This window comes from Muscardinus avellanarius, assembly GCF_963383645.1.
Source record: "Muscardinus avellanarius genome assembly, chromosome: 2".
NCBI classification, from domain to species: Eukaryota; Metazoa; Chordata; class Mammalia; order Rodentia; family Gliridae; genus Muscardinus; species Muscardinus avellanarius.
The window spans coordinates 177036049-177047515 of record NC_137787.1 but is presented as its reverse complement, the minus strand read 5'-3'; the positions used below and the strand labels follow the sequence as shown (position 1 = coordinate 177047515).

Here is an 11467-nt window from a genome sequence, read left to right as displayed (position 1 = left end):
TTAGTAAGGCTCTCAGTGACTTAGCCAGATCCTGTTTCTATGTAAAAAATAAAATAGGGCTGATGGTGTAGCTCAGAGGTAGAATGCCCCTGGTTTCAATCCCCAGCACCACAGAAAAAAAGTATTGTAGATGAAAATTAAATAAAAATGGAATCCCCGCATATAATTTTGTATCACATAAATAAAATATAACTATTTCATAATTACATATTAAAATTATACTTTAAAATTATTGTGAGAATTAAATAAACTTAAGAATAAGCATATAATAAATTAAAACCAGGTGTGGTGACAATGACTGTCATCCTAGCTACTCAGGAGGCTGCGTCAGGAGGATTGAAAGTTAGAGTCCAGTCTGAACAACACAGAGAGACTCTGCCTTAAACACAAAAACAAAAGCAAAAAAACAAAAATAACTAAAAACATACTAAACTCATGTTCGTCATAAATCCTGCTATTGGATTTTAAAGATGTAGTGCACTTTGAAACTCTCTGAAAATTTTATTTGGGAAAAATAGTTTATTCATAAACCTTCCTTTTATAATTTGTGCATCTACCTTTTGTTGAGAAGAAATTGGGGAAGAACACTTTAATTTTTTTCATTGTGCTGGGGATTAAACTTGTGGCATTCTACCTCCAAGCTACACCTCTAGCCTTATTTTTATTCTTTTATTTGGAAACAGGGTCTCACTAAGGTGATACAAGCCTCACTGAGTTTTTGATGCTGATCTTGAACCTGTGATCCTCCTGTCTCAGTCTGCCAGTACTGGCAAGTGCTACCACACCCCTGGCTTAAGAACATTTAATGATGCAGCTGAAATGCTTCTGGCCATTGCCTGGAAATGAAACTATAGCCCTGAACAAATATTAGCAATTCTCATCATCATCTGGAGTGTTCTTTATCTATGGCCCATGAGATCATCTGTTATGAGAAGCAAAGCAATTGAAGTTTACTTGAGCACAAATACATAGAGAACACTTGTCAGAAGTGTTTCTTGCTAAGAAAGGGTCTCTGAAGGCATTAAAATGTTTATATTACACGTAAATGTCCATTCATATGTTTTTAATTCCCACAAGGAAATTTACTCTTATACGTGAATGTGAATAGCCAGCCTTTGGAATTGTATGTGTTATCTCAAGATGGTTATCTGTAAAAAAAAATTATCATAAAAATAGTTTTTTTAAGGATTTTTTTATCTTATTGAAGAAGGTATATTTTCAATAGAAATTTAGGTATGTGTGTGTCAATTCTTAGGTTACAATATTGTAGTGGCTATCTTTTTTTTTTTCATTTTTGGTGGTACTGGGGTTCCTGAAAGTCCTTCTACCTCCGGGCTACACTCCCAGACCTATTTCATATTTTTTATTTGGAAACAGGGTCTCTTAAACCAGCAAGGCTGGCTCCAAACCTGCGCGATCTTCCTGCCTCTTCCTCCCAAGCGCGGGGATTACAAGATGCGCCATCATACCTGGCATGTGGATATCTTTATATAGTGGTAAAACGTTCTTATTTTTTTGTCAGCTTTAGTTGTTCATCTGTATAGAGTATGACAGTACTCTTTTACTGGGGTACAGAGATAATAAAGAAGATAAAGCTGGAAATATTTTATAACTTATCTAAGTGGGAAAATTCTAACTATAAATGTTCTAAAATGATTGGTACCTTAAGAGGAAAGAAAGGGTTTAATGGGTAGGGGAGGCCTGTGAATGCCAATTTCAGGTTACATAAATTTCATTTTTTAAGTCAACTTAAATCTTCTTAAGATTTAAGATTTTTTTGGGGGGAGCATCTCTTTATATAAATATTTTATTCAGTAAGTTGAAGATTCAAGTAACCCACTAAGGTTAAAAGCATGATTTTAGGTGATTACCATCAGTATTTTTCTTTCTAAGCCTCCAGTATTTCATCCCTCTGGAGTTTTACCTATCTTTATCAACCACAGATTCACATGAGTGTGCCTTCCCATCTTAGGGTGAATTCTGGGGCCAAGATGTTTCAGAAACAAGTCCTATTATTTACAAAGAAAGAGAAATCTCCTTTCCTTCTCTTTGACTCTTCCTTATGCAGTTCTGAACTGCAAAGCACTTCTTAGAGAAAAGGTTTCAAACTGATTAAGTTTTTTTCCCCCTTTTCTCTGCATGTGGTAATGGGTCAAATTAGATAAGAAAAGAATGGTTTCAGAATTATAATGGGATGACTAGAAAAGTCTCTCTCTCTCTCTCTCTCTCTCTCTCTCTCTCTCACACACACACACACACACACACACACACACACACACACACACAGAAAGAGAGAGAGAGAGAGAAAGAGAGAGAGAGAGAGAGAGAGAGAGAGAGAGAGAGAGAGAGAGTTCAGTCTTTATCTCCACCCTTCCTCCACTGAATTTCCCCAGAAGAGACTGCACTATTTGTTTGCTTACATGAAAACATTATATTATGTGGGAAGCTTAGAAGTGCTGCCACCTAAATATTAGTTTCCAGACTCATTTAAAAAGAATCTCTTAAATATCTTTACATTCCCTAATTTAAAAAATTTTAACAACCCCAGTTCTTCCTCCAAAATGTTCAGTTTGCAGCCTTCTGAAAATACACATCCTTCAATATTTGACTTTCAGTGCAATATTAGTCTGCTTATAACAGCTCTCCACTTTGTCTAAGACATAATTAAAAGAGAAAGTGGTGTAAATGTGCCATTTCTACGTTCACTAACGAAAGGACCAAACAATCGTTTATAAAAAAAAAAAAATCTTGTATATTCTAAACCACAAAAGGATGCATAAAATTTTTGGAACATGTAGATGCAGAAGGTGTCGATTCTGATAAAAGTCAGAGAGGCAGCATTCGCTCATTTTCACCCCTCACAGAAGCTAGTAGGACCTGCTTTGGACAAGCTCCCAAGTTTGAGGAAGCTGGCAATTCTCCCCCTGTGAAAATCCTGAAGTATCTTGCTCCCCCAGCTGCAATGACCCAGCAAGCACCTAGAGGAAGTGCTCACCAGTTACCTGCACAGAACCTGAGCTCGAAGGGAGCTTCAGAGACACGAGAGGGCTAGCTCCCCGTCTTAGTATGCAACTGGTTCTTTACTTGTACAGATTTTAAATTCGTCTGATCTGACATGGAAACTTTGTGAGTGGTGTGTGCGTGTGCGTGTGCGTGTGGTGTGTGTGTGTGTGTGTGTGTGTGTGTGTGTGTGTGTGGCATGGGTACACGCCTGATAGTGTGTTAATAGAACTCAAAACTGGGATTTTCCCCTACCCCTCCCTCCTTTTCCGGATCTCAGGGAAAGCTTTTGGGTCTGGAATCAAAGACGTAAGCATGCATTGTGTTGCCATCCTGCAGACTTAAATAACATTCAAGAAATAGCATCAGAGAAACCTAACTCCCAATGGCCAAATTGACTAAAATCCTATAACAAGTTTAAAAAAAGAATATTCTTAAATTATGGACCCCGCAACACGTATTCCAAACCCAATTATGACATTATGCAAGATATATGTTTCCAATAGCCACTTTCAACATGCCGAGAAATTAAAAAAAAAAAAAGGTTCCAAAGACATCAAATAGCATAAAACGCTGTACCGCAGAGAAGGGAGAAATGCATTTAAAGCACCGCTGAAAATGGCGTGCAGTATAATTACCTCAAATTGCCGTTCGCTTGACACCCTGACACTAATTTTATTCAAGCCATTGGGAAATACATGTTTTAAAAGCACTGCTTTCCGAATGCTAAAACTAGCGGGGGCTGTGAGGTCGCCAAGGAAAGGAAAGGGTAAAGTTTCCGGCACGCAAAAAGAATTAAATAATCCATTTAAAACGAGAGTCTATGTAGATCGACAGCCTTTAATGCCCACATTTTTAACGCTTGCCCTGTACGTGGATTGATTTTTTTTTTTTTTCCTTCAGCATTCCCTCACCAGATGGATTTTTGCTACTGCAGATCAGCAGAGGGTGTCAGATCTTTCAGAGTGCACCAGGCTGGAACGAGCAGGGCTTCTTAGCAACTCTCCCCCCGCCCGCCCGCCCCATTCTCGCGCTCTCTCCCTCCCTCAGACAACTCCCCCCTCCTCCCCCCTCCACGTAATTCCGAAAGAGCAGAAGAAAGAGAAGGAGAACAAGAAAAGAAGAGCTAGTAAGCAAGAGCGGGAGCCCTGGGAAAAAAATAAAAAATAAAAATAAAAAAAGGCTGAAGAGGACCAAAGAGGAGGAAAGAAAAAGATGGACAGACACAGAACGCGGCGATTGCGGAAATTTTCCAGCGCCATTGGCTGGGCAGCGTGAGTCTCCCTCCGGTCGGGCGTGATTTCAGCACCGGGGGGACTGGACAGCACCTCGGGGGGACTTCAGAGCAGCCCGCGGCCACCGCAGGAACTCCTCCAGCCGCCTCCGCCGCCGAAAGCCCTGCTTTGTATCAGTGAGGCAAGGTCAGTCCGGCGCACAGCCATGCTCAGGCGGTGCGCCTGTACTACGCTGCAAACCTTCTTGTTTCTCTAACATGCACTTGGCTTCTAATTACTCGCATTGTTCCTTTGCTGATTAGTGAGGACCACTAGACCAGTTTCTGTAAGGGTGTATTTTTTTTTAAATTTATATGTATACATTTAACTTCTTTGGGGTTATTTTTAAGGGTCGAGGGGAGTAAGTGTGTGGGGTTTTTTTTTTCTACTTTTTTTTTTTTTTTTTTTTTTTTTTGCTTGCCTTGCACTACGTGCCTGAATAGTTTGTGGATATAATTATTGACTGGCGTCTGGGCTATTGCAGTGCGGGGGGGTTAGGGAGGAAGGAATCCATCCCCACCCCCCCCAAAACCCTTTTCTTCTCCTTCCCTGGGTTCGGACACTGAAGCACTCAATGAACTTGAATTGTGTCTGTGGCGAGCAGGATGGCTGCTGTTACTTTGTGATGAGATCGGGGATGAATTGCTCGCTTTAAAAATGCTGCTCTGGATTCTGTTGCTGGAGACGTCTCTTTGTTTTGCCGCTGGAAACGTTACAGGGGACGTTTGCAAAGAGAAGATCTGTTCCTGCAATGAGATAGAAGGGGACCTACACGTAGACTGCGAAAAAAAGGGCTTTACCAGTCTGCAGCGTTTCACCGCCCCGACTTCCCAGTTCTACCATTTATTTCTGCATGGCAATTCCCTGACTCGACTTTTCCCTAATGAGTTCGCTAACTTTTATAATGCGGTTAGTTTGCATATGGAAAACAATGGCTTGCATGAAATCGTTCCGGGGGCTTTCCTGGGGCTGCAGCTGGTGAAACGGCTGCACATCAACAACAACAAGATCAAGTCCTTTCGAAAGCAGACTTTTTTGGGGCTGGACGATCTGGAATACCTCCAGGCTGATTTTAATTTATTACGGGATATAGACCCGGGGGCCTTCCAGGACTTGAACAAGCTGGAGGTCCTCATTTTAAATGACAATCTCATCAGCACCCTACCTGCTAATGTGTTCCAGTACGTGCCCATCACCCACCTCGACCTCCGGGGAAACAGGCTGAAAACCCTGCCCTATGAGGAGGTTTTAGAGCAAATCCCTGGCATTGCGGAGATCCTGCTGGAGGATAACCCTTGGGACTGTACGTGTGATCTGCTCTCCCTGAAAGAATGGCTGGAAAACATTCCCAAAAATGCCCTCATCGGCCGAGTGGTCTGCGAAGCCCCCACCAGACTGCAGGGCAGAGATCTCAATGAAACAACAGAACAGGACTTGTGTCCTTTGAAAAACCGAGTGGATTCTAGTCTGCCGGCGCCCCCTGCCCAGGAAGAGACCTTCGCTCCTGGCCCCTTGCCAACGCCTTTCAAGACGAATGGGCAAGAGGACCACGCCACCCCAGGGTCTGCTCCAAACGGAGGTACCAAGATCCCAGGCAACTGGCAGATCAAAATCAGACCCACGGCAGCGATCGCGACGGGCAGCGCCAGAAACAGAGCCCCAGCCGGCGGCTTGCCCTGCCCCGGGGGCTGCAGCTGCGACCACATCCCTGGGTCCGGTTTAAAGATGAACTGTAACAACCGGAACGTGAGCAGTTTAGCTGATTTGAAGCCCAAGCTCCCCAACGTGCAGGAGCTTTTCCTGCGAGATAACAAGATCCACAGCATTCGAAAGTCGCACTTTGTGGATTACAAGAGCCTCGTTTTGTTGGACCTGGGCAACAACAACATCGCCACCGTGGAGAACAACACTTTCAAGAACCTTTTGGACCTCCGATGGCTGTACATGGATAGCAACTACCTGGACACGCTGTCCCGGGAGAAATTCGCCGGACTGCAAAACCTAGAGTACCTGAACGTGGAGTACAACGCGATCCAGCTCATCCTCCCCGGCACTTTCAACGCCATGCCCAAACTGAGGATCCTCATTCTCAACAACAACTTGCTGAGGTCCCTCCCCGTGGACGTTTTCGCCGGGGTCTCCCTCTCTAAGCTCAGCCTGCACAACAATTACTTCATGTACCTCCCGGTGGCAGGGGTGCTGGACCAGCTGACCTCCATCATCCAGATAGACCTGCACGGAAACCCCTGGGAGTGCTCCTGCACCATCGTGCCTTTCAAGCAGTGGGCAGAACGCCTGGGTTCCGAAGTGCTGATGAGCGACCTCAAGTGTGAGACGCCGGTGAACTTCTTCAGGAAGGATTTCATGCTCCTGGCTAACGATGAGATCTGCCCCCAGCTGTACGCCAGGATCTCGCCCACATTAACTTCGCACAGTAAAAACAGCACTGGGTTGGCGGAGACCGGGACGCACTCCAACTCCTACCTAGACACCAGCAGGGTGTCCATCTCCGTGCTAGTCCCGGGATTGCTGCTGGTGTTCGTCACCTCCGCCTTCACCGTGGTGGGCATGCTGGTGTTTATCCTGAGGAACCGAAAGCGGTCCAAGAGAAGGGACGCCAACTCCTCGGCGTCCGAAATTAATTCCCTACAGACGGTCTGTGACTCTTCCTACTGGCACAACGGGCCTTACAACGCAGATGGGGCCCACAGAGTGTACGACTGTGGCTCGCACTCCCTCTCAGACTAAGTCCCCGACCCGGAGAAGGGAAGGGAGGGGAGCTGAAGGAGAAGCATCCTCCCCTGCAGCAGCCAGCATCCCAGGGGTTGGAGGAGCGCTGACCCAGATCTAACGTGCCCCGAGCCTTGATGGACATAAGTAAATAAATAACTAGAGACTCACTCAACCGAGAGGGTCTGACCTCTTATCTCCCTACTGGAAACAAAGGCTGACTGTGGTGTGAGTTGGGAGAGCGCAACTAGCTCGCTCTGTGCTCTGAGCTCCTTCCTACTGAAAGCCCAGCATGGGCCCCGCCAGGAACATTAACAGTGGCCGCTCTCCCTTGGAGGAAGGGCCTGCGGGGATGGCTGCCGCTCTTCTATACATATATACATATATCCACATCTATATAGAGAGATAGATATCTATTTTTCCCCTGTGGATAGCCCCGAGGTGGCTCCCTGTTGGCTTCGCAGGGATGGGCAGTTGCACGAAGGCATGAATGTATTGTAAATAAATAACTCTGACTTCACACACACACACACACACACACACACACACACACACAAACACACACACACACACACACACACACACACACACACCCCAAATCAAAAAGTGCTGCATGGCTCGCATGGAATCCACGCGCTCCAGGGACTCTGCCCGCCCCACGCGACTGGAGAAGGCATCTCCTTCACAGCACCCACCTTCTGACCTGATAAGTCCCATCATCAAACTTTCTATAAACAAAATACAGTATAATCAGAAAGTGCCATTTCGCCATTATTTGTGATCAGTAGGCAGTTCAAAGCGTATGTTTACTGTGGAAAAAAAAATGTAAAGGGTTTATTTAAGACATTTGCATGGTTAGTCATCAGTCCATTTTATGAGTTAGCGATGTATTTTGTTGAGGAAAGTTTTTAGGGGTTGTTTTTGGGATCTTTTATTTTGATGGTAATGTTTTATTTTTATTTTTTCGAGGGGGAATATTTTTCTATACATATCCAATAATGCCTTCCATCTGAATGTAAAATAAGTACCCATGATTTCTATTATAGTACCAGTGTAATTATTTAAAAAAAGATTTTGAGGCAGTTAAGCATGACCAATTAATGTCACTCTAGTGCTTAGGCTGCGATCCTATGGTAGCAATTCTGTGCTGGTATAAATCTTACTTATAAAGTAGGAGAAACGACGGAGGAAGCACGTGAAACTTACTAATTCTATTCGAGGATTTTATAATGGCATATTTTTTCAGTATTAAAGTGAAAATGTTTTCAAATCTGGGTCTTTACATTTTTCCAGCTTCATAATTTGCAACTGGTAAATTGGATTTGCGGTGGAAGGGAGGGGGGAGAAGGGTAAGGTTGGGGGTTGCATTCCTTCTAGAGCCATTTTAATGCTCTTTCTCTAATTGTCTTAGCCTTTCACCTTTTACAAACTCCTCTTCTCTCAGTCCCCCATCCCTTTTAGACATGATCCGTTTTCCCCAGTCCACAAAGTGAGGTCTTCCCCCAGCGCACTCCCGCCCCCTTCCCTAATGCAGCAGTGAATCCCTTTATTAATCTGGGAAATCCCTGGCTGCTGCTCCTGTTGGTGCTGCCCACACTGCAGATATATTAAGGATGTTAAGAGAGATTTGATTTAATTGATTCTGCCTAGATCGGTCTCATTAAACAGAGTGGAGATTTCATTGGTCAGCACTCCTGGATGAAAGACAGCCCTAATGACTGGCGTTTGAGATGCTGCTGGCATTTTGAATCCAACATCTGCTGAAAATGGTAAAACTAATTAGTGTCCACCCACCCTCCCCACCCCAGCAACTGCATATTGAAATTTGTTAGAGCTCTCATCTTTATGGAAATCAATCATTATCCCAAAGAAGTATTTCTTTCCCATCATCCAGATTTCTGGTTGTGGCCCAGTAATTAACAAGAAAAGCACTGAAGTATCTGAGTTTTATGAACCAATGAAATTCTGGCCTCAACCAAATCCCTCTGGGATTAGGTAAGCAAGAATGTTTTTATAAGCAGATGAGCTACGAAACCACACATATTGATGGGGTTTGCATTCCACCACATATCCACCCTTTGAGAAGTATGTCAAAAGACTAAGGACCACAGACTTAAAAAAAAAAAAAAAAGCAAAGTATTATAAATCAGCTAATGAAAGTCCAGGAGCATACATAAGTAGCTATGCCATTTAGAACTCATATTTTAAGGGGAAGTAATTTCCCAGAACAATGGTGTTCTGGAGTATGTATTATTTAACATCTTAAAAATAAAATCTTTATTATAAACCATGACAATTCCCAAGGCCATTCATCATTTTTTCTCTCGGTTCTTTTGTTTGTGGACTGCATTTCATGATATAAAGCTAACATACTATCCTCTGACAAATGTCATGGGTGGTTTCTTATTTATTTTTCATTTGAAGGCTTTCTTTATATGAAAGAAAAACTGGGATTCTGGTTAAAAAAAACAACAAAATTTATTTGAAATAGAAAACTGGAGGTGAGAGTTGTATATTCAAAAATATTATGACTTGAAAAGGAAATAAAAGACAGATGCACAAACGATGCCTATTTTAGAAGGTGGCATTTTATTAAAGACTTGTAGCAAGGCATGGCAATGGCAGCAATTTTTTACACAAATAGATGACTACTGTGATTCAGTAAACTAGAACCTCTAATAGAAGGTTTTCACAGGGGCACAAACTTTTTGGCATCCTAATTAAAAATAGATTACTATGTAGAAGCTAAGATTGAATGGATAAAATTATTTTTAAAATAGTAGCTGCAATGGTTCCTGTGTAGTCATTGTGCACCAGGCATGTTTTCAGTGGTTTACATAATTATTTAATTTAGGCTTCATAAGGTACTGCTGTGTCTATTACACAGATGAGAAAATTGAGGCTTAAGGAGAGTAGGCAATAATTCAGTTAATACATGGTCAATGGTAGAGTGGCTTTTTTCTTCTTTAGTGTGAGGGATGGACTAGCATTGAAACTAAATTTTCTTCATACAGTAAAGCTGCATTCCTTTTACGGGGTAATTATGCATAAGCCCCTAAAACAAGACTCTTTAAAAATACAAAGCTATAAAAATAGTACCATGTATAACAAATTAGGAACCTCTATTATGTCCTCTTATCTAAGTATGTATTGGTGAAACTATATATTTAGATTGTCTAAACATCTAAGATACTTGCCTTAGTTCAGTGGGGATAGCATTAGTGTATTCTTTAAGGGTATAAAAATAAAGCTAGTATATAAGAAACAAAATGAATTTGATACATGAATTTATCAAATAAGACATTTCTATCAATAAAATTTAATTATATGTAAAATACAAAATTATTATGTCCATCAGAAAACTTTAAGACGTAATACCTACTAAAATCTATGAACAATACACATCCAATAAATTCATATACATGAATATTTATTGTTTAAAATAGTAGTGTTTTCTTCTTTTTATAAGTGAGAGGTATGAGGAATTGAACCCAAGACCTCTCACGTTGTAGGCAAGCACTCCACACTCATCCACATTCCTGACCTTCTTATTTTATTTTGACATAGTCTTGATATGTTGTCCAGGCTGCCCTTGAACTTCTGCCTTATACTCCAGAGTAGCTGGGATGAAAGGGATGCACCACCACACCTGAGTGTTTTATTCATTTTAATAAAGTATTTTTTCCACTTTATAATAGATATATGAATTTAGTAGACATGCTTTATTACATAATATTTATAGCTATATATTTATATACAGTTATATAATATAAATATGTAGTTATATATAAAACTATACAATATATTGCTATATGAGCTACATATACACATATGCATTCAGTGTGCAGAAAACACAATACACACGGTCTCACCATGTATCTTTTATTTAGAAATGCTAAATTAGTTTTGTTTAATCTTTACATAAAATAAGTATGTCATGTATTTATCATATCATTTAATTGAGATATCTTGTTTATAATTCACTCACTTTTTAATTCATCAAAGAGATAAAGAGATTTGGGTTATACCCAGTGGAATAAAAGAGTAATATATATTAGTTAGTTATATTGCTTCAAAGAAAGCAGTAGTTTCTACGGCTACTGATGTAGCTAAGAATATCCTATAACTTATGTTGTTGCCATAGAAATTTATTTAGTCATTTTTTTATACTTTTTTCAAGAGGAAGAAAGAATTACTGATATAACATTAACCTAACGAGGTCCTTTTTCTTAATGGTATTTATATTAGATTTTATTAAAATTGTCAGGCATTTTAATAAGTGTTAAAATTATATTGGTGATTCCAAGAATAGTTTATTAATTTTGCTTGTTTCAGGCTCTTAATAAATCTTATTTTGTAAGGACAGATAGAGTGATGAATTTGCAGAAGTGAACACAAGAGGAGTGTGATTATACCATGGTGGTGGCATAATTAATACAGAGGTTTCTAATTCAGCATTCTGT

General features: G+C 41.1%; 1 protein-coding gene across 1 annotated transcript; it reads left to right on the top strand.

Moving 5' to 3' along the window:
• Window positions 1–4931: 4931 nt before the first annotated feature.
• SLITRK1 (SLIT and NTRK like family member 1) lies at window positions 4932–7022 on the top strand (the record flags this gene model as incomplete). Its single annotated transcript, XM_080690159.1, has 1 exon — window positions 4932–7022. One exon carries the CDS (start codon window positions 4932–4934, stop codon window positions 7020–7022), a length of 2091 nt encoding a protein of 696 aa, XP_080546285.1.
• Window positions 7023–11467: the final 4445 nt, after the last annotated feature.